The sequence below is a fragment of the Hoplias malabaricus genome, chromosome 14, assembly GCF_029633855.1.
Source record: "Hoplias malabaricus isolate fHopMal1 chromosome 14, fHopMal1.hap1, whole genome shotgun sequence".
In the NCBI taxonomy this organism is placed as follows: domain Eukaryota; kingdom Metazoa; phylum Chordata; class Actinopteri; order Characiformes; family Erythrinidae; genus Hoplias; species Hoplias malabaricus.
The window spans coordinates 7,537,336-7,560,453 of record NC_089813.1 but is presented as its reverse complement, the minus strand read 5'-3'; the positions used below and the strand labels follow the sequence as shown (position 1 = coordinate 7,560,453).

The following is a 23,118-nucleotide window of genomic DNA, read 5'->3' as shown; positions in this document are numbered from 1 at the left end:
TGTCATCAAAGGCTTATGCGGGAATCAAGAGGAATGACCTACAGCAGGTGTTTCACACTGTGAACAAAGACATCTACATAAGCTTTGTATGACAATAGACATAACCCTACATAAACATCTATAAAGGCTTATTCCAGCCTGTGTTCATGCTCCGCCGCAGGTTTAATGGCAGCTGACACTTTGGAATGAGGGAGTGTATTAATGTGGAGTTGTGTGAGTCGGTGATGAAAGGCTTGTGTAGGTGTCATGGGGCCTTATGAACACACACCTACTGTGAAGCTACTGAGACGTTTGAGGCCACTGTAATTATACACCATAGGTTCCTCATGTAGATTTCTATAGGATCAGATAGACTGAGGAGGTCGGTTTCTGCAGGTCTCCCAGTGGCCTGTATCCCACAGTCATTCTAATAGGGGGTAACAGCCTATAGAAACTGTGTAGCGCCAATAGAACTATTTGAATCATTTTGACGGATAATGGAATTTACACGTGCCACTAATAATTGAGCATTGTTATTATTATTATTAATATTAATAAGCAATATTATTTTCCGGGAAGGCTTTTTTTCCACACTTCTGTTATTAATTACGACACGGAAAATCTAAAATAGCGGAAACGCGAAAACGTGTGAAGCAACGAAGTGAGTGAGTGGCGCGAGCTGCTTTCATCTCCACCGCGCGGGACAATTTTAATAAACTTTATTTTATTTTTTATTATTATTGTTGTTGTTTATTTATTTATTTTTAAACATAGAAATTGTAAAATAATAATAATAAAACTTGGCTTAACGCACGTGCACTTGTGCAATACAATCTCTCTCTCTCTCTCATTATTTCTGTTTCTACTTCTCTCTCTCTGTGAGTGTGTGTGTGTGTGTGTGTGTGAGGAGCTTTCCGTGTCTCGCGCTGCCTCTCCATAAATGGGCATGTGCGTCACCACTTTGCTCCAGCCCCCGTATTTAACGAGGCCAAAAGCGCGTTGGAGTTCCCGCTCGAGCAACAGAGCAATACACACATACACACGCTCACAACACACACACACACACACTCCCTCTCTCTATCTCCCTCCCTCTCTCATTCTCTCTCTCTCTCTCACACACACGCTCACTCACTCAAACGCGCGCGCGAGAGAGAGACAGAAAGCAGCAGCGCTGCACTTGTGCAATCACCAACAACAGAACCATCTTCACCACCACCACCACCTTCATCATCTTCTTCTTCATCGTCATCATCATCATCTTCATCATCATCATGACCGTCAGCACGCGGAGCCCAGTGCAGAACTTGGCGCCTCACGTTGAGCGGCAGAGCGCGTGAAGTCCGCTTGGATACCGCAGGATCTTCTCGCTGTGTTTGTTGCACGTGTTTTTTGCCGTTGGCGCTCCACTTCTTCCTTCGCGTGCTGGCAAACGGTTCCTCCTTGCTCGCGCCCGCTCCTCGCCCAGGCTGCGTGGATAAAGCCTGTCGCGCGCCCGCGGGGGGCTGTGGATGCCTGTAGAAAGTGAAGGCAGCCGTGTGCTATGACCGGCAAACTGGCCGAGAAGCTCCCGCTTACCATGAGCAGTTTAATGAACTCCATCCCTGAAAGCCTTTATCCCGAGGAAGACTCCATCCCCACCTCTATGAACGTGTTCACCAGCGCGGAGCCCGCGGCGCACTACACACACATGAACACAGGTGAGCGCGGGGGGGAGGCGGGGGAGTGTGGGGGGGCGTTTCGGGGTGATGGGTGTTTGGGCTTCGTTTTGGGGGTTGTTTTGCTGTCTGTTTGGGGTCGTCGGTGGTAACGGACCGGGGTACAGAACCCAGTCTTTTGTGCGTAACGACACCCAGCCTTTGTTCAGACTGTAATCAAGGCTGATTAGCGTACAGTAAGAAGCCCACCGACAACCTGCTGAAACAACAGCCACCGGTGTGCAGTTAGACCACCCTTACGAAGGCTCTCTGACCTCACCAGACATAACAACCAACTGTTGCCCTTCTTAGCGTCTATAAGACGTAGCAACTGTTTAAGGCTTCTTTTCAAAACACGTACGAAACAAATGGGTCTAAGCGGCATGTGAAACAATGGGGAGCTATTTGTTGTTATTTGTAATAAACAACAGCCATAGAGCAATAAACACCTTCAACGAATGAATAGGAAAAAAGGCTGAGTTCAGTCAGAGCTGATGATCCTGACAGGCACGCTGCTGCTGACAGATGGAGAAGACAGAGTCAGAAAGCCGTGGAACTGAATGTGGGCTCACTATTTGGCAAGCAACAGGTCACTGCTGGCCTTTTACTTTAGGCTTCATTTGATTTGTCGTAGCAGCGTATAAGGTTAAAGAAACTACACTCAAACCGGCCCTAAAGCCCTGGTATAGGAAAGAGCGCAGGATTAACACGGATTTAACGCAGAGTGTGGAGTGTAAACTCGTGTGAAGTTACAGCGCTGTGTAAGGTCTTATGTCACTGATGGGACGAGCTGTAGTTCTGGATGAACCTGAGCTTTAAGAGAGTGGGGTAATGGGAATCAGTGATGTCAGCGGTGTAAGTGAACTTACCCTTATCCACACAGCTGTTCTATACCTAACACAACACTAGGTTTTAATAAATTGTTATATATACGCTTTATTTTATGTCATAAACACGTCAGTCTCCCTATTTGGCGGCTCTGTCTGTACCGTGTGTGTGGTGCAGTCAAGGCGGAGTGCTGTCAGAAAAGTGAGGGTCGTTACTCCTGTCCTGAAAGGGTCAGTGTTTGGCGCTTCGCTGACGCTCAGGTGCTGGAAGTGCTGCGATCACGTGACGGACAGGTGACGCAGCCTCGTTTAGGAGCGCGCGCTGGTCCACGTCTAATATAATGTCATAATAAAATTTAATTTAATTAACGATAAAGCACGTATTTAAGGCTAGTGTTAGCCACGGAAAAGAGTAGTAGAACAAATAAATGTATCATGTGTATCCACATATATATAGACGCGCGCGTGTGTGTGTGTAAACAACACAAAAATAATAACATTACGTTTTATACTACAGTGTAAATATACATATTGTATACACTATACATATTTACAGTAATATACACATATACAATAGAACAAAATAAATAGTATATATGGGTAAAAAAATATATTAAAATATATACCTTACGCATATTATTGTACGTATCGAGAAGGCTGTAAAACGTCTTTAAAACGCGGCTGTTCAAGGATGTTTTTTAGTAAAGGTATATTACTTTTCGAACTAGAGACCCCCCCACACACACACACCACACCCCTCGCGCGCGCACAAACATTTTTTTGAGAGTGTCAACTTGGCTCCTCAGTCTTGTGCGCGAGGTCGAGCAGGTGACTGTGCGGTGCGCTTTAAACGCGTTTCACACGTGGAGGTAAAAATAAACGGATTAAAGAAAAAATAACAAAACACGCGCAGCTCGATATTATAGATTTTATTTATTATGTAAGTGTGTGTGTGTGTGTGTGGTCACAGATGATTTTCCTTTACCTCGCAGTGACGACGTTTTTAAACGTTTAAAAAAAATACAAGCCAGAAAATTCCGTTGATTCACGCGCACAAATAATTGTTTAAATTGTTTGGAATTTACGGAGAGGTGATTGGTTAATTTCGGTTAACGGTTCTGTTGGAAAAAAAAGATCCAATATGAATTGGTCGTAGAATAAAATAAATTGGATTTAAAAAAAAATAATAGGCGAGTGAATGAAACAGGGTTAATTCCGTGTCACGCGAGAGTTTTTATCAGCTCCTCATCAGCTGCTGATTTTAGCCCGTGTCTGAGATTCTGTCAGAAACGAAAACCAACTCCACAGCCTCGGAGCGGGTGAAAAAACAACAACAGATTCTCCTCGAGCAAGGACTAAATTCACAGCCAAAAATAAATAAATAAATAAAATTTAACACAAATATAAACAAGTAAACAAACTGAAATTTGTAGCAAATCTTGACCAACGACAATCGCCCACGAGCGCGTCAACAGGTGACAACATCGAAATGGATCCTACGCTAAAGATGTAAAGGTTTAATACTTTTCTTTTCGTCCATGTGCGCGAGCTTGCTGTTTTCTGCTCAAGCACATACAGACACACTCAACCAAGCGTGCACACACACACACACACACACACACACACACACAGAGAGAGCCTTTTCTGGGCTGAATCACAGAAAGCCCACGCAAAAATATAAATAAATAAATAAACAAATAAATAAAATAAATATATTTAAAACAAAAAAAAAAAGCCAGGGATATCAGACAAAATTTCAAAATACCAGCACAGCATCAGACAACAATTTCAAAATACCATCATTAGAAGAAAAAAAAAAGCATCTGATTCTCCAAATGAACTGCTGTAATTCATACAAATCACATCCAGCTCGTGCATCACTTGTGGATGAACGAATGAAGCAAAACATTTAAGTACAATATTGCATCATTTCCTGCTAGTGTTTCAATCCCTGTGTTTACTGATGCTGTTAAACAGATGCATCTCACAGATCAGTTCTGTTGCTTTCTTAAACAGTGTTGGAGAAGCTCCTGCTCAATTCTTGATTCAAAATGGCCCAGACCTCCACATTCACACAGATGACACACCAACAGCAAAATGTCAAAATTCAGAGGAACCACATTTTTGCTTCTTCACATCTGAGGAGAAACTCCTGTGCCTCTCTTTCTTTTCTCCTTGGCTTGCCCAAGTTGAATTCCTTTCCCTGTAGAGACAGCACACTTAAGTGGTCCTTTTTTACGCTCACATACAGTATGTGCAACTGTGCTGAATAGATGTGAGCACCGGCTATAATTTTGGTTTTGTTTGTTCCCACCATAAATCATGATTTGGTATATACGCTGTGATTACTGTAAGTACGTGTTTAAGGAGCAAGACAAACCCGGCAGGACGTCATGTGGTTGTTGTTTTTCGGACGTCCTGTAAATGGTCTTTGCAGCATTACACAAGATCAAGGGTTCATGGGGTTTGTGTGTTGAAATACGATAAACCTGACGATCGAGACAGAATATCTGCACCGTTCTCCACGTGTGAAGTTTATGAGGACTCTCTGGTGGAGGAATGTAAGATCCACTGCTGAACCTGATGCTTGCGAACAACATGGAGATGGCACACAGAGAGTCTTCACAGTTAACAAGAGTTGCTTGAATTCTGAGGGAAACATTATAGTTTACAACCTGAGGAGAGAGAGAGAGAGAGAGGAAAAGCCAGAGGAGGAGGAGATATTCTCTTCAGTCTCGAGTCACTCGACAAACTTTTTTTCCCCCTCTGTCAAAAATCTAATTATTTTCCTGTCAGTTTTCCTCATTTGGACTGATATGACTTTTTCTCTGCCCTTTTTTGGAAACGCAAGTTCACAGAGGTATGCTGAGTCTTCTTTAACCAAGATATGGGCCACATTTCAGTCAAGGAACTCATAGCTGGGGTAGTTAATGTCTGTAGAGCAGCTTCTTTGCAGATCCGTAGTTCCACCCAAAGAGTTTAACTGCTTTCTTAGTAGTGTCTTTGAGGGTGATTCACTGTGTAAGTGTTTTTCTGTGTTACTTTCCTTCCTTCCTGACCCTTGTAATCTGTTTTTGCAGATAATATCATGGACTTGGGGATGGGAGGTGAGAAGAGCAGTGGCGAGATCCAGTACGGTTCCAATAGTTTTCAGTCAAGTCGGAGTGGACAGACCGTGACTTACTTGGGCAAGTTTGCCTTTGACACTCCTCCTTCGGGTGGCATCAGCGGCTCGGGCTGGTGCCCTGACAACAACATCATCAGCCTGGTGAGTGCTGGCATCTTGGGCGTCTCGCCATCACCTGGCAACATCACCACTCAGACGTCCTCGTCAGGTGGCACCATGGGCGGCCAATCGTCGGACATTGAGCAAGTGTATGCCCCGCCCCTTCCCGCCTACTCTACCTGCGGCGAAATGTACCAGGAGCCTGTGTCCTTCCATCACAGCCCGGCCACCTCATCCTCCCTGCCCTACCCGGCCTCTGACTACCACAGTACCTCTTCCTCCAAGCCCAGCATGGACGGCAGCCTCTTCTCCATGATCCCCGACTACAACCTCTTCCACCACCAGGGCGAGGTCGGGGTGATGGAGCACAAACCCTTCCAGGCCATGGACCCCATCCGGGTAAATCCGCCACCCATAACGCCCTTGGAGACCATCCGGGCTTTCAAGGACAAGCAGCAGATCCACCCAAGCTTCCTGAGCGGTCAGCAGCAACACGTGTCCCAACACCATCATCACCACCAACCCCCACAGACCCTCGCCCTTAAGCCCATCCGTCCTCGCAAGTACCCCAACAGGCCGAGCAAGACTCCGGTCCATGAGCGACCTCATGCCTGCCCAGCCGAGAACTGTGACCGGCGTTTTTCACGCTCCGATGAGCTCACGCGGCACCTACGCATCCACACGGGCCACAAGCCTTTCCAGTGTCGCATCTGCATGCGCTCCTTCAGCCGCAGCGACCACCTGACCACGCATATCCGCACGCACACTGGGGAGAAGCCTTTCTCCTGCGAGTTCTGCGGACGCAAGTTTGCCCGCAGCGATGAACGCAAACGGCACGCCAAGGTGCACCTCAAGCAGAAGGACAAAAAGCCAGCAGACAAGGCTGGCGGTGCTGCGGGCAGCCACACCTCCCCGCCGAGCTCCTGTGGGACCGCTGGGCCCAGCAATGCCAACATCCTGACTGTTACCACGTGCGCCTAGGGGACTTTTTGCTGTTAGATACAATGGGGCTGGGGAGGAGGACACTGAGCTCGTTCCTTTCAAACGAAAGGCCTCGCCACTGACTCTCACACTGTCTCCCCACTCTCCATGTATCAGTTCGTTTGTTACGGTCTTCAATGTTTGTTGTCAGATGGTGTAGTCATGTTGCCCCTTCGCCTTTATGCTTTAGGTCAAGCCGGCGGATCTTCGGTGAGGAAGACGTGCCGGCGTTTTATGGCAGGGAGAATGGTGCATCGGGGCAGCAGCTGGAGGGACAAGGACAGTTAAGGTCATTCCAGGACGAAATAGAGGCACTTCTTTTGGAAAAGCATTACAGGCTCAGAGAGTCCTACTTCCGGCTCCGGGGACCTACATGATCCCCTGATATTTCAGTCCGGGCCAAATCAATTTTTTTTACAGTATGATATAAAATTTAAGGTGAGATACACTTGGCGTCTGACTTTTGTTTCATATTTTTTTAAACAGTGTATTCTGGTTTGTCATTGGCTTGTCCAATATTTTTTTTTTTTAAAAGTGCAATTTAATTTACTCAATGTTGTTAAATCCTTGTTTGCGCTGCACTTTGGTTGCTGTTGTTTGTTCTAAAATACTGCTTGTTAAATATTTAATTGACAATATTTTTTTCTTAAGAATGTGGCAAATCTGTTGACATACTACAGCCAATTTTTGTTGTTGTTGTTTTTCTTCTTCTTCTTCTTCTTGCTTGAATATCAGGGAGTCTGGTGAAGCTACTGGAACGATCTGTTTCAGAGACATCGATCTGAAGGGAAAATCTCTAAGCCTAGAATCTAACAGTACTGAAAGGCTCAGTGAGTTCATGCTTCAAGTGGGTGTTTCTTGCGTAATTAGACCACATTATCTTAATATCTCAAAATCCCTTCAGTACAATTAAGGGATCTGGATGCCTTTTGTAAACAGCAACAGATTGCCTGTACAATACCAAAAAAAAAGAAAAAAAAAGAAAAGAAAAAAAAAAAAAGAAAAAAAAGCAGCCTGCGTTTTGGTATCCAGGTTCACTAAGTGCAGTTCACTTATTAGTGTGAAATTAAGAGAAGAGATTAGTGAACCTTTACCTCAAACACTTAATCTGGCGTATAGATGGGCCAAACAAATAATAAAATATCTACCTTTTCTTAACTTGTCCATAAAACATAAAATCAGAGATTAAAGGCATCTCCGCCTTTCTTTTTTAAAAATTATTTTATTGAGATCTGTTTTTGTTTACGTTGTCTGTATGCCTGCATGCGTCTAGTATCAGTAGTATGTCTTGGTTAGCACGGAAATACAGGCTGCAGTGGTCATTTCTGGGAATCTCACAGCAATATGTGTCCCATCTCAACACCTTGATATATAGAGAGCTGAGGAAAGAAATGATGTGAAATGTGAAATATGAGACGCCACCATGTTTCACGTGTAAATGATGTCGGTATTTCTGTTTGCGTCATTGTTTGCTGTTATCTGTGTTGTTTTCTTATCACCGTTTTTTTACATTTTTTTTATTTTATTGGCCGTTTGATGTGGCTCCCATCCTTTTAATCTCCTGAGATTTCTTCCTTCCCTTTTTCCATGCACACTGTATATTCACCACACGTTCCGAGTACACATAGCACGGTTTTCAACACAAGGTACTTGCCAGACAAAATTATGGAAATAAACTGCCGTTAGAGCATTGCCGCTGGGCACAAGCACGGTTGATCTGGGATGCCATTGTTCTGTGTTTTCACTGACTGAAGTCTGCCAGCTATATGCATGCCATTCAAAATGTTTTTGGATGAAAACAGTTCTGAATATTTTTTTTTTTTTACAGCTCTGAGGGGCAGCACCAGTAATGTGGTTTTTCTCCACGGTTACTCGTATTCGGATCACACTGAGAGATTGATTCTTAAGATCAAGAGGGGTGGTTATTTTGTTGTTGTTGTTTCCTTTTTTTTGTACAGTTGCGTATATAAAACATATTACTACATGTTTTCTACTAAGAATGTACAGGACATAAAAAGCAATGTGCTTCAGTATTACTGTGTGTGTGTGTGTATGTATATATGTGTGTGTGTGTGTGTGTGTGTGTGTGCATGCGCGTGTACATTAATACATAAACACGTGCATGCGCACTCAGATTTTACATTGACTGAATGTGGACGCAGAGGGCGTGTTCCAACGTACATTTCTGGAGAAAGTGACTGTGTATATAGTTTAGAAATATTTCCCTTTTTTTCTATCTGTAAGAAAGAGAAGAGTCGTCCCCAGTGTCAACCCCCGTTGCATTCCCTCTTGTCACTCCTGCAGTCTCAAAATGTTGTTTGTTTCTGTGCATAATATACAGAGAATGAGATGGAGACACACTGAATGATGTGTTTATTAAATAAATAAACAATAAGGTTATTTGAAAAACAGGTCTTTGTCTACCTTGATATTTTTACACTGAGCGAACTTGGAGGAGGAGGAGGCGTGGGTCATGGATGTATCGGGATTATCCTGATAATGTGAGAGAGTCTGTGATAATGTTGTTAAGAACGGATCCATATATTAATGTATTTATTGTACTCTATAAGCACAGAGCGTTTAGACTAAGCTTTATTTCATTTTATTCCGTATTTTTACACGATTTTTTCCTATAAAACGAATCCACGTGGTCCCCTTTTCTACTTCATATAAATGTTTATGAATTGGCACCAGCAGATGTCCGCATAAAAATATCATACACTGCCTTTGGCTCATAATTCCAATATTGTCGCTTTTTAATCCATTATGACTGCAATCAAATACCATACGTATTGTTTCAGATATTTCTCAAAAGACCAGACTTATCAGTATTAGCTTTTCACAGTAATAATTAGCATTTCCTGTCGCTTGCATACGCTCAGCCTTTTTTTTTTCCCAGTGAAAATCCGCCTCGTCTGTGTCAGAAAGTCTTGACCTCGCCATATGCCCTCTCTACACGTCACGTTTCTAATAATCTCGCCAGTCTAAACGTTGAGGCTCGTCCACACGCTGCCATCCTGCACAAAATTGTCCCACTGTAGGTCTTGTGTGTCTTGGCAGGCCTCCAAGAGTTCTCTAATTAACAAGGCCCCCGATGGCTCCAGAATGTCTTTTGTTGGTTTTCCTGAATGAATGGGTGGCTCAAACTGTAGGAGTTGTTTCGGAAAATCAGCCTGGCCTACGTAGACAGGCTTTGGCCAATCTTAGAGTTTATCAGCGTGAGTTAGTATCGCCTAGGAGTGGATCTGTAAACCGTTCTCTCGTGAATATAAAGGTTGCTAAATGGCCTGGCCTTGGATGTATGGTTCTTTGAAAACACTCATTGGTGTAAGAACTATATTCTGTGGAGCTATGAAACATACAGGAGCATGTTCACACACAGTTCAACTAAAGATCTCTTTGTTTACAGCACTTTTTCAGCTTCTATGGCTTTTGTCAGGCAACTGAAGGTATTTTGCCTGTTGAAAACATCTAGGCAGTTTGCCTGGTGAAGATGATAGAAGTTGAAACCGTAAATAAATATGAGAGCTGTGGGTTATCAGAGTGTGGGTACTCTTTTTTTAAATTAGTATTAATTTCTGTCATTTTTGTGCCACTTTTTGGAAGAATGTGCACACTCTTTAAAATTTCAGAACCATAACAAACTTCACATAAAGGGTTCGGTCCATCATGAGATTTTTATGGAGCCAAAAATGGCTCTCGTAAAGGGTTAATGTAATGAAAATATGACAGAATCTATCCTTTAAATTGTGCTTTTCAGAATGAAGTATAGCCTACAAACTGAGAATTTAATTGTAATTCAGCTTTTATCTTTTAGAAGTCAGTCTCCTTGCTGTTGAGACATGGACAATCTAACGGTGTCTGGGAAAGCAGCTCCATCCCTGCTGGCTACTGTCTGAAGCTAAAGCTCATTTCTGAATGTATAAGTAGGTGCGACTCTGTTAGATTTATACACTGGTATGGCTCTTAGATTGGTCTGTGTGCTTGTGTGTTCTCGTAGTCTGAAGCCTTGGCTGAAACAGAGCAGAATCACAGTGTGAACAGGTTACACTTGCTGATGGAAGAGGCAAATGCTGAATGGCACTAGCATTAGCGCTGCTATCATCTTTTTGCCGATTCGCCTCATTTTTCCGTTCCCTACTCAGTCTCTCTTGCTGTGGAGTGATGTCTTTATTTCTGAGGCGTAGTTTCTCAGTGCTTTATTTATATCTATTGACACTTATATTTATTATATATATATATATTTATTTATTTTTTCTTTGTTAACACAAAGAATAGCTTCTGGCATAGGTTTCTGTTTTATTTCACTGTTAATTATTTAAATATTTCTATATTTTCAAACATATATTAATGTATTTATGTTTTATTTTTCACTTTCTTTGACTGCCAAGATCTACGAGAACACAGGGCCAAACTATTCGAGCAAAACATAGGCTCTTCTCAAAGATCAGATAGGAGCAGACCCTTCGGGTTTGTGTGTGTGTGTGTGTGTGTGTGTGTGTGTGTGTGTGTGTGTGTAGGCTTTTGGAGCTTGTGGAGCAACAGCTGAAATCCTGAAAGCAAGAAAATATTTAGTAGCTCTCAAATCAAAACTAACTAACTACATTTCAATTTTAAACTGTAATTTCCATTTTCTCATATTTATTTTAAGATCAGTTGGTCTAAAATACATTTTTTCAGAATGAGTGGACAGATAGGGGCCAAAAATACTTCTCTGTATCTGTGATACTTTTTTTAATGATTCTATACTTACCATTTAGCCTTTTGCAGGGTGTGTTCCTGTGTTGTGTTCCTGCCTTGCGCCCAGTGATTCCAGGTTGGCTCCAGAACCACCACGACCCTGAACTGGATAAGTGGTTACAGACAATGAATGAATGAATTAATATTTACCTTTTTTTATTAAAAGCATTACATATAAATAAAATATTGGCTTTAATTTTGTAGTGAAATAAAAAAAAACAGATATTTTTAGAATAATCTGCTCTTCTGGAGTACAGTAAATAAGTCATCAATTAGACACTTGAACTCTCAGACTAATATAAACATCTGTCTTAACATCTAAAACTGCAATAAAATATGTAATTTATTAATTAAATATAAATTTATGTTACAGACAAAAGGCCCAAAAAATTCAGGTTTTCAATGAGAATCTTAATCCTATTTTTTAAATACAAATATATTTTTAACTGATCCATGAGACACACTCGAAAAAAGCTGAGACAGACTGGTGTTTACCACAGGATCACATCACATTTTCTGTTAATTTTACTTTGTAATAATTTCTAATCTTTGTAGTTGTTGCAGTTTTATATGAGACCTGACGTTCTCAACAGTCTGTGGTCGCTGATGTCTGATTCTCCTCTTCATGATGCTCCGAGTTCTGGACTTTGTGTCTACAAAGCTAAGCTGTTGTAACTCATGCAGAATGAGTCCTGCTAAAATAGACATGGAAGTCCTAGGAAAAGATGTTGTTTGATGGCAGCATACGTCTCTCCAAAATACCAATATAAGCATCAGTTTGCATCAATAGTAATCTCACATATATACAGATCACCCATGCCATGGACACTGATGCACCCCGTGCCATCACAAATACTTGTTTTTGCACTTTTCATTTTCACAGTAACACTGTGTTTGAACTGACTTCTCTCACAAAGTTTGGGACAAAGTCATGAACCATGAATCATCCTTGTTTTCAAAGATATTTTGGCACATGCTTGTTTTATACTCAATCTCAACTACCTCACCTGTTATGATTTAAACTGCTAATGATGGAGTCTTCAAGAACAGTGTTACTAGTGTAAACTTTTCAGTCTTTTGCTTCTGTCCCAACTTTTTTTTATTTGAGGGTGTTGCAGGCACCACTTTTTATTGTTTTATTATATTTACAAAATAAAATTAGGGTTGTAAAACAAATTTTTATAACAAATTATTGCCTTTAGTTTGTATTGCTTTTTTAGGAAATGTACCAACTTTTCTGGGAACGGGTTTGTATTTTTTTACAGTAATTAGTAACGATACCAATGATGCTGTATTCCAAAATGATTTCACATGACAAATATGTAATTCTGGTATAGTATCTTCTTTTCTACCAGACACTGCAGCCATTCACACAGAGGTACTGTAGGTTCAACTTCTGTTCTGCATTCTGGTTGCTCCCATCTCTCAACCTTTATGCTTTTGCATTTTAGTTTAGACCATAAGAAAGCAAAAATAGAAGACCAGAGCTGTACACACTAAATCTCCTATGCTGATACATGCTGGATGTATTAACAAGTTCCTATGCAATTCTAGAGGGACTTGGGGAGATTGTTGACCTGACACTATAACTCCTACTCATACGTTCTTGATAGAATACTTATACTTGGGCTTGAATCTTTATTTTATTGAAGTTACATTATGTTAACTTGAGTGTGTGTGTGTGGTGGGGGGGTGTGTTTTTTTCCTGAGGATTTTGTCTTATCACTTTCAATTATTTTGTCTTATTAATTTACACTGGGATTATATTTCCAAACAAATTGATCACCAGAGTTTACTTAAAATTCTATCTGGTAAAATTAACATTAAAATTGAATACGTTTTTTTTGTCTAAATCTTCAAAACTCTTTTTTTTTGATGATAAAAGGTCATATCCAGACAGTGCTGAAATGTAAAGAGAGTGAAAGCTTTTATTTAAGACACATACAATAAGCTATGCTGCAATGTTCAGTAGACTATTTATTATTAGTGACGTCAGAGGTGGAGGGCAATGGAAATGGTGATCGCAGCTCCCTCTCGGTTTTGTCTCAACATGACTGTTCTCTGTCTGTCTCTGGAGCTTTGCCAAACTGAAAAGCCTCGTTTGTGCCAAAGTGGGTCACAGGCTCAGCTGCTCAAGAACAATATGCACTGAGGGCGCCGCCACAATGTAAATGAAGGCCCAGTCTGTGGCCCACTGGGACCTACTCTCTGCTCGAGTCTGTGTTTACTTCATTCATTTACTCCCTCTCAGGCCATCGCTGAGGCCAGTCATTAAAAACCAAACACAAACAGTCAGCAGTGACTAGGGGCCAGGGATAGGACGATATGTGAACGATAGAATGATGAATTATGTTTTTTAACTGGTGGCTTAGAGCAAATAAACCGCAGTAAAAGAAAACAGAAAATGCATTACCGATACAAAGCATTGGTCTTAAAATTTACTTCAGCGAGGCTGAGCAGAAAACGATTTATATAGCAATCAGTAGCTACAATTTCATGATTGTTACAGGTTTAGACGTTCCAGCTAGTACTGGGACTGCTGTGAGCCAAGATCAAGCAAACTGTTCTCCATGTTTTTGCAGTCTAGAAAAGCACTATGTAAGTGAAATCATTTAAGTGCATCATTACTGACTTATTAATAAATATGTGTATTAAGTTATTCTTATATGTGTGTCATAATGTAATATTTTCATTAAATATGAGCTTCCCTACTTGAAAACATTCTTTTCACTAGGACACTATAATGTAAATGACAAAACGCTGCCTGTTTTGTGATGTGACAGAGTTCATTATAATTATGTGTAATGTAATATACATGACTGCCAACTGAATACAGACCTCAGTTAAAGAAAATCATGCATTTGCATTCATAAACTCCACATACTTTTATACTCACCCTCCTCCCATTGCAGTTTCTTTATCCCTTCATGCTTTTGTTTATGGAAATGTGCCATGTTCTTGTTCGTGGGACCGGTTCTACTCCTACATACCCAACACAGGCATGTGCACTTGACTGTTGCATATTTGTTATTAAAAAATCCAAAAGGTGTGTCTGAAAGAGTTTGATAAAAGTTTCTTTCAGAAAATAAAGCCTCTAATCTGTCAGAGTAAGCCTATGACAAAAAAGAGATGTTCAAGTTTAAGATTCTCTTCTACAAATCATGTTTTCTATGAACAAGCAAACCAAGAGGTATATGAATATGAATGGTGAACAACAGCATGACACTTTCTCAAGACATAATTACTGTCATAACAATGACAAAGTTTCTCAAAATTATGATTTAGTAATCTCTATTATGACTTGCTATTACATAATTAAAAGATTCAAAATCATAATTACAAGACATTACTCAGTTTATCATAATAATGGGACTTACCTTTCTCATTATGAAATAAGTCATAATTACGAAATGACAAACCATGAGACATAATATATATGTCATAATAAAGAAAACCTTTTTTTGTTGTTATGTTTAGTAAATGGCTATTTTTTATGTGACATAAATGGTCTTCCACACAATCTTCCTTTGTAAGAAAGAACAAATTGACAAACTACAAAACTAAAATGTTTGTAGACGGAAGATGTTTTTGTAAATGGTCTTGTAAATGCTTCTATTTAAGCTAACTGAATCGCAACAATAATAATTATCATGTCTTTTAATTAGTTATTACTTTTATTTTTAATACTGTTATTAATAAAATCGTATATAGGTTTTATTTATTTATATCTCGTTATGGTCCGGGCAAAATAAAATATCGTGATATAAATGTGAGTTCATATCGCTCACCCCTAACTCGGTGTTAATAAATGTTTATATGTGAAATAATAATTATATAATGTTTAATATTCTAAGTAAAATTTTGAGGAACATCTGTAAAAAGCAGTTGAAAACACCAAGTGGTCCTCCAGCTCGTAGTTTTTCTTACTTTAATCCTCTCTGTATCTCCACCTCTAACCTCCCTCAGGTTTACCCTCACAGTTTTAGCCTAGTTGTTGTTGTTGTTAGCCAGCTAACGTTAGCTTAAAAGGGCGATGTTTTTGAGAATAAAGTGTTGTCTGTCGGTTAAACTGGATTAAACACGACACCATGAGCTGGTATGTATCGCAACTAAGCCATATATGCGACCATTTTACTGAGTTTTTCGAGCGCTTTAGAGTTCTTTTGGGGGGTAAAACATGAGCTTGAAAGCACACGAAGTTATGCTAGCCGGCTCGCGCTTCGGCAAAAAAACCGTTATGGCTTTCAAATTTAAATATCCAAAATGGTTTTAACGGTTTTTACGTTTCTTACATTGCCAGGAGACAATGGCGTTAGTAAAAGACGACCCTTTAACGACAGTTCGGCTCTAAACTTAACTTAGCTGTAACCTCTGAGCTAAGCTAAAGCTATTGACCAACACGTAAATTACAGGGTTTTTTTCCCCTATAACTTTGTCTAAAATTTCAGTATTTCCTCAGCCATCACATTTGATTTTGATCTTATTTTGTCTCGTGTATTTCAAAATGTTTATAGATTTGACTTGCGCCTATAACGTTATGATTAGTGTTAGCTGTGTCGCTAAAAACTTAAGTTTAAGTTTTATTTTAAAGTTTATTTCTCTGTTGGTCGATTTTCTTGTCCGATCAAGCCATTGGTCGTCACTTTTGTCGCAAACATTTGGAAAAATAACAAAATTGAGACGGAAATAAAGCTGTCCTCATGTTAAAGGGGAGGTCCACCTATATTTGTAAATTTCTGTCTTTTTCTCTTGTTGAGAGGCATATAAAATGATTGAGGATTAATGTAATACGGTTAAATACAGAGAAACATACCAATTCAATATTTAGTTTTGGTGACTGGAAGACCTGATGTCTTCAACACAGTTATAAACATTTTATGAACACATCGCTTTAAAAAGAAAAAGGCAACAGTGTTGTAAAACAAGTCTCAGGAATCAGAGAGCATACATAGATCTGTTACATATGAACACTTTTTCAGACCTAGGCCTAGCTTTTAAGGCCATTAAACTCTTCAGATCAGTCCTGTCACTGGTTCTTACCACTGTTAGCCTTTATAGTTTTGAAGTGTCTTCGTTTACTGATTCCACAAGAAAAGAGAGATATTGGTTAATGGTTTGTCAGGGATTAAGGCTGTTTGTAGGCAAATTCAGTATAAGCTTTTTCCTGTTACTTTGCCAAAGTGTCATTAACTAACTTGATGTTTATGGAGGCCTACTCAATTCAGTTACACATCGTTCAGTTCCATTACAAAATTCTCTTGGGAATTCTCTTTGCTTCATATTTGTGTTATAAGATTCAAAAGGGCATGGGTTGTTTGTTTTTAATTTTACACATATTTTCAGTCTCCGTAAGATATTCATTTCTGGAGTAAAAATTAAATTAGCCTAAAATTGACTAAAATTTGCTAAATAGATGATACTCAGAATAGCCATTTAACATGTAAATACATTATTATATTTATAAAGTACTGTAATAACTCTTAATAGTTACTGAGGTTGACCACATATTTTGGTGTTAAAAATCTTTCATTCTCGATTTCATAATCATAAAGGTAGCCCAGACACAAAACTCAGATCCAATCTGTTCCCTTACCAGGGCTAGTCACAGTTTAAAGAATTTACAATTGTCTCATTTCCATCTTCAGTACAGATTAGTCAGTTTGAGCCTTTCTTCTGTGACCTATACCAAAAATTCTTTGACCTAGTTTTCAGTTACTCTTAGTATTTTACTCAAGCGTGATTTAATCGGTTGAGATTGTTCACTTCTTCTCATCTGTAACCAACTTCCAAACCCCACTGGTTCAGCTTCTTTTGTTACATCCTACATAGCTTAAGACCAGTCTGTGTGCATTATTGTACAAGTCAATCTGTCAAATTATCTAAAGTAAGCTTGGGAAAGTAATGACAGGACATCACAGAGGCTTAGCCTAGTTTATATCTGCCTTTAGGCCCAGATACCAGTAAGAACATCAGTAACGGCAGCTAATGTGCTGGTGATTTTAAAATTAGAACAGTGTAACTTCATTTATGCCCATAAAAAGACTCATTTGTGATAGCGATATCTTGATTTAGTTCTGTTTGCCCCAAGTCACATTTAGATCCTCAAGCACAGTCTGATTCCATTAGAGTGTTTGTGTGTTTGTTTTAGAGCTAAAACACTGGACCTGCTAGAAGTTATGGATTTATTTTTAATGTGATCTTAATGGGAAATATTTAGTATTTAGACGGATGTGCTTTTTTTGCAAATGAATAATGTTTTAGTGTTTGTTATGACTGAATACACTGATGAATTGCTACAAGGTCCTTTATTTTACGGCAATAAACTCAATTAATTTTGATATGTGTGTAGTCACATATACTATGAACTGGTAGATTTGGTGAATTGTGAGAATACTGTAGCTATATGAAGTCATCAGTTAATAACATTACAAATACACTCGGATTTCACATGTCTCTAATGGGCATGCTGCGGCCTGTTCCTTTCTTTTGCTTTTGAAAGAGCGGTTTCTGCTAACACTAATTTAATACCAAAATCACAGAAACCATGTTCATTAAATTGCTTCTGAATGGGCGTAGTTAAAACCTTGGGTCGGGCGGCACGGTGGCGCAGCAGGTAGTGTCGCAGTCACACAGCTCCAGGGGCCTGGAGGTTGTGGGTTCGATTCCCGCTCCGGGTGACTGTCTGTGAGGAGTTGGTGTGTTCTCCCCGTGTCCGCGTGAGTTTCCTCCGGGTGCTCCGGTTTCCTCCCACAGTCCAAAAACACACGTTGCAGGTGGATTGGCGACTCGAAAGTGTCCGTAGGTGTGAGTGAATGTGTGTGTGTGTCTGTGTTGCCCTGTGAAGGACTGGCGCCCCCTCCAGGGTGTATTCCCGCCTTGCGCCCAATGATTCCAGGTAGGCTCTGGACCCCCGCGACCCTAAATTGGATAAGCGGTTACAGATAATGGATGGATGGATGGAAAACCTTGGGTCAGATGAGGATATCCCTACCTGCAGAAGCAATGATTTGCTGTGATTATAAGTTGATCATTGTTTATCCCATTAGATGTAGTTTCACAGTTTTTTGGTAATGCACTGGAGTTAAGTTAGAACTTTCTTCCAGGATTGGGGTAATGACAAGATTGTCTTCAATTCTGGAACAAAATTACATTAAACCTGCATATAATATACTGTCAGTTACTGTGGCCAAGCTGGACTCAAACATTACAAATGGACCCTCTATTTTGCTCTTTGGGGTGATGTGTCTTGACACAAACTGGGCATATCAGCGTCATAGATGTAGGGGCATTGTGATGTCATCTTTGGGTGTAAAGGTCTAAAACGTTGCTAGGAGTAAAAGGAAATTTTAGTGTTAGTGTACTCTGGCTTTTTAAATTATGCATTTAAGAACCAGTTTTGCATGGTAAGGGTGTAGATGGAAACAAAAGTGGAAGCAAAAACTGATGTCATGACAAGATCAGTAACTGGCAGAAGAAGCATCCCTTCCCTGGCACACACACACAGCCAGTGTTGGGGATCTGGCTGGCGTAAACTTGCAGTGAAAGGATCCTTTATGGCCTGATCTGACCCTCGCATTCCACGCAAGCCAACTAGTTCGACAGCGTGACGTGATAACAATGACACCAGGGTCACCGCAACAACACTCACCATCAACCAGGCCTGTGTGTGTCGCTCATTGATAAGATCCCTACACTATAAAGATCTGGAGCACGGGCAAGAGCAAGTGCCTCCATTCGCCAGCCTCTCCATTCCTACTGATACGGCTTAATACTGTAGCGTGAGTCAAACTCATCTCTATGTAATTACCACGACTAGGCTGAAGGAGCGCTTTGTCACTGAGGCCGTGTCACTGAACTTTACGCCACTTGATTGATGGTAATATTTTTTTTTTTTTTTAATTGACTGGATACAGGAGGAAGTTTTCGTGGAGTCACCAGTGCTCACTCAACAGTTTAACACACTTGGAGGAGAATACTTAATGTCCACTTCTGTTAGTCTGTATTAAATAAAATCCAACAAAAATGGAGATACATAATTGTCTTTAGACAGCAGCAATATGTGAACAGCAGAAATATTCATTTGAGGACACACAGGACCTTTTTTATTAGTTTTATTTTAGTTGTGAAGAAACTTTTTATGTTTGTCTTTGAACTGCTACATTGAGTCTTTGTATGTGTGTGTTTGGGATATTTTTTCCTATGTGTCTTTTTGTTGTTGTTTTTTTTAGCCCAAGATAGAATAACACTGTATTTTAGCTGCTATACTTAGCTAAGCGAAGGTATTTGTAGCACTCTCCTCTATAGCCGGTTATGTGTAATATATCATAGAAAGCAAATCTCAGCCCACGCAGCTCCTGGTTGGCTAGTTTCCATACATATGCACCTGTTACCTCTGAATAGACTTCACCCGAAATTAGCACTCGCGTCTTATTACCTCTGTACAACAAGTGAAAAAAGGTGCGGTAAAACACAGTAAAACTGTGACTAACCACCTATTTTAATAAACAAATATTTCCACATTCAGGAACTGAGTGATTTTCATAGAAGAGGCATTTTCACTTACTGAGTGACTGATTGAGGGACAGACCAAAAACAGAGACTCCGTTAGGTCCAACCATTAGCGCTTGTCTGAGCCGTGAACCAAAGCTCGGGTTGTTAACGTAGCATGTGGCTAAAGGAGCTATATTTTAGTGGCAAAGGTGTGTAAGCAAAGACATTGGTATGAAGCACCACAGCTTCTCAAGAACCTCTGATATGGAAGGTATGTACACTGAACCTATAGTTGAAATACCAGAGGACACCTATATGACAAAATCTATGCAGCTGAAGGCGATCTGCCAAAAATAGGCTTGTTTACTGAGCCCTGTTTTTGAAAAATGGCGATATATAATTCCTTTAAGGTTCCCATATTACAGCCTCTGCTTTCATGTTATTTTTCTGAATGTCCGTTCATGTGTTAAGTCGTGCCAGTGCTGCTGCGTACACTTTAAAAGAATAAAAGTCAGATCCTAAGACGCTTATGTTAACTCGGAAAAGCTGTGAAGTTTGGAAGCGTATAATTAAAATTGTCCGGGCTTTTAATTTTTAAAGTGTACAGTATCAGCCTACATCATCCACCCATATCCACACCCTCAGCTTAACCATCATTGAAAAGCTTGATAGCTACTTGGAATGCTCAATTTTGCTTGTACTAAAGCCATATTTAACCTGACTAAATACAGGTTAGGTGGAGGATCAGTTGCTATAGCGATTGACCTGAGTAGAAACTGAGCCACTATTGTTTGCTTTACGAATTTGTGTGGCTTGTTGAGGCCGTATTGGGGGGATAATAGAGGAAAATGAGTCAGATTCAGCCTTTGGCATTAGGAACTGGTTAACGGAGTTTAATGCTTTGTTCACAGATTTGTGTGTTTCATTCATCTCTGCTCCATGACTGAATCTGCTGTAATTCACAGCCTTTCGGTTTGAGGGGGCTGGTTGGTCTGTAGTTTTTTTTTCTCGTTTTTTTCCCATTCATTCAGTAGCCATGTTCATTCGTTTCCTGACGGTAACCTCTTCATGACATTTCTCTGCCTCCCTCTCTTTCTCTCTCCCTGCCTTCCACCGTTTGCTTATCCCTTCGGTCTTCGGCTCATGGTGTTCCAGTACAGACGTCTGTACCCTGTTCAGTGGGCACCAGGGTCAGTGTTGGGAGTTCTTCAGTTCCTGTGGTAAAGCCCTTCACTGCTGTACCTAAAAAACCCTGTTGACATTTTTCCCATCTCTCTCCTTCTCTCTGTCCCCTCTGTGAGGGCATGGGACCAGTAGCCCTTGGTCTTTGGCCTGACCGCTCTTCCAATGTGTGCGGGCGTCTGTAAAAATGGCCTGCCATGCGAAGCCCCAGCCGGGACGATTCCCACAGAATAAAACCCACTTGTTCTGTTCAGTACAATCCTCCATATGGTGGTGTCTCCATATAGGAGCTGACTGATGTAGTATTTGGACAACATGTAGTCTACACTGGAAACACCATCTAAAGCTGTCAGGTCGAAAAAGAAATTAAACAGAGGCGCTTCGGGCTATTACTGAAGATGTCGCAGTGTGGTCACATACTGGACTCATATGCCAATCAGCTTTCGTGTTAATGTCATTATATTTTACTACAATTAACGTAATTTATGCAATGGAAATTAGCCATGTGTGACATTTTTATTGGTTTTCTATTTCAAGACATAATTAATAGAAAGCTAGCCTCTAAGAGTAGCTTAGCCTTGTTAATTATAGTGCTTTAATAGACTTAACATTCCTCCTCAGCGTAGCCTTCGTATTAACTCTTAACAACGGATAAACAATAAACGCAAAAGTAATGTATGTCCTTGGTTTAAATCCTTCTCACATGAAAACATTGGCTGTCATTATGTTATATTTAAAGGGTAAATATTTGTGTGTTCTGGGCTACGGTAGAAACAGTGTACAATGGTTGTCCTTGTTGGTATGAAGGGCTTATTCGGGGTTTGGGGTGATTATACAGTTATGAAAACTTTGAAAACTATGAAAACTTATGAAAGTTTCTGTGCTGTATTTCGTTGCAGGTATTAGGTCCCTTCTCAATCTTACACTTCATGGCACCTTTTTAATTTAACATCTTAAAAATAGTTATAAACTGTTCACCTCAGTTTAAATCTAACGTGGACTGGTGTTCTGTTGGAGCCAGGGAGTGAATTTACAGTTGATAGGAAGCCATTTCGTTGATTAAGAGTCAATGTGCTCTAGGTATTTATTTGTGTTACTAGCTCTGGTGCTTGCCAATCCACTGTAGTTTAGGGCTGTTACCTGTAATTTAGATTTCTTCCGCAAACGCTCATGAGTAATTCAGGATAACTACATTTTACTCTTGACCCTTTTCTGGTTTGGTATTTCGTTGGTGTTGTAATCTTTAATTACCTTTTGTTTGAGAATTTGAGCAATTGAGCAATTTGAGAAATTGCGCAATAGCCTAACGTGTCTTTTCAACTCTGATGAACTCACCCTTCCCAAAAAAAAAAAAAAAAGAAATGAGTGAAAAATTGTCCGTTGTTTATGTAACCTATTACGTCATCACTTTAAAAAAAACGGACTACATCTCATTATTGTGTGTCTCTCTCTCTCTCTGTCTCTCTCTCTCTTGCTCTCTCGTGCTCTCACTCTTTCATTTATCCTTTCTTGTTCTCTCTGTCTGTATTCTTGTATTACTCACTTTTTCTCACTCTCTTTCATTCACTCATGTCTGTCTCTCTCTGTTTGTCTGTGCGAGACGGGTGTGATCGGTGTTTAGATAATATTGGCTATAGCTATCTGCTGTTGCGTTACGTTTGTAGGGTGAGTCACTTTGGACGTGAGGAATTTCAGTGGGTGATGTTCTGAACTTTTCCATGATATCGGAGCCCCAGCAATGTGGCAGTGGTGAAGGGAGACTTCCTCCGGGTTCTCCTGATTTGATCTTTCTGGGCTGGGTGATGTACTCTACTAAAATTATCACATAATAACATTGATTTCTCTTGGGGCGATTTAAAAAATTAAATAAAACCTCACAGCATTGTGGCATTTGCTGGGTTTCACAGGTGGTCTTAAAAATCAGAAACGATAAATTCCACATCTACAAATCAGTTTGATCCTGAGTGAGCTTCCTTTTGGGAACCCATACCAGGCTGTG

At 40.3% G+C, this 23,118-nt stretch overlaps 2 protein-coding genes and 1 long non-coding RNA gene across 5 annotated transcripts in view; 2 read left to right on the top strand and 1 right to left on the bottom strand.

The window, feature by feature from the left end:
* The first annotated feature begins 1,269 nt into the window (after window positions 1–1,269).
* Window positions 1,270–9,208, top strand: egr3 (early growth response 3). Of its 3 annotated transcripts, none has more exons than XM_066644799.1 (2): window positions 1,270–1,676; window positions 5,581–9,208. In XM_066644799.1, exons 1-2 carry the CDS (start codon window positions 1,520–1,522, stop codon window positions 6,705–6,707), a joined length of 1,284 nt encoding a protein of 427 aa, XP_066500896.1. In that variant the 5' UTR covers window positions 1,270–1,519; the 3' UTR covers window positions 6,708–9,208. The 3 variants fall into 3 exon arrangements, with proteins under 3 accessions (XP_066500896.1, XP_066500897.1, XP_066500898.1); XM_066644800.1 differs by lacking the exon at window positions 1,270–1,676 and adding an exon at window positions 2,500–2,528 and having other exon boundaries at window positions 5,581–9,207; XM_066644801.1 differs by lacking the exon at window positions 1,270–1,676 and adding an exon at window positions 3,320–3,369 and having other exon boundaries at window positions 5,581–9,207.
* A 1,786-nt stretch (window positions 9,209–10,994) lies between these two features.
* LOC136666579 (uncharacterized) lies at window positions 10,995–15,475 on the bottom strand. Its single transcript, XR_010795389.1, has 4 exons — window positions 15,375–15,475; window positions 14,344–14,499; window positions 11,461–11,552; window positions 10,995–11,260 (listed from the first exon to the last, which is right to left on the bottom strand). It is a non-coding gene; the product is annotated as an uncharacterized lncRNA (long non-coding RNA).
* Window positions 15,400–23,118, top strand: part of bin3 (bridging integrator 3) — a 54,362-nt gene continuing 46,643 nt past the window's right edge. Inside the window, exon 1 of the mRNA XM_066644854.1 lies at window positions 15,400–15,543. Coding sequence (XP_066500951.1) covers window positions 15,536–15,543 — 8 coding nt within the window. The 5' untranslated portion in view covers window positions 15,400–15,535. The remainder of the gene's footprint in view (window positions 15,544–23,118) is intronic.

Bases quoted from the DNA above. Each gene is read 5' to 3' on its own strand.
- egr3 (XM_066644799.1), top strand. From the start codon at position 1,520: ATGACCGGCAAACTGGCCGAGAAGCTCCCGCTTACCATGAGCAGTTTA. The intron at 1,677-5,580 runs GTGAGCGCGGGG...CTGTTTTTGCAG, and splicing joins CTACACACACATGAACACAG to ATAATATCATGGACTTGGGG.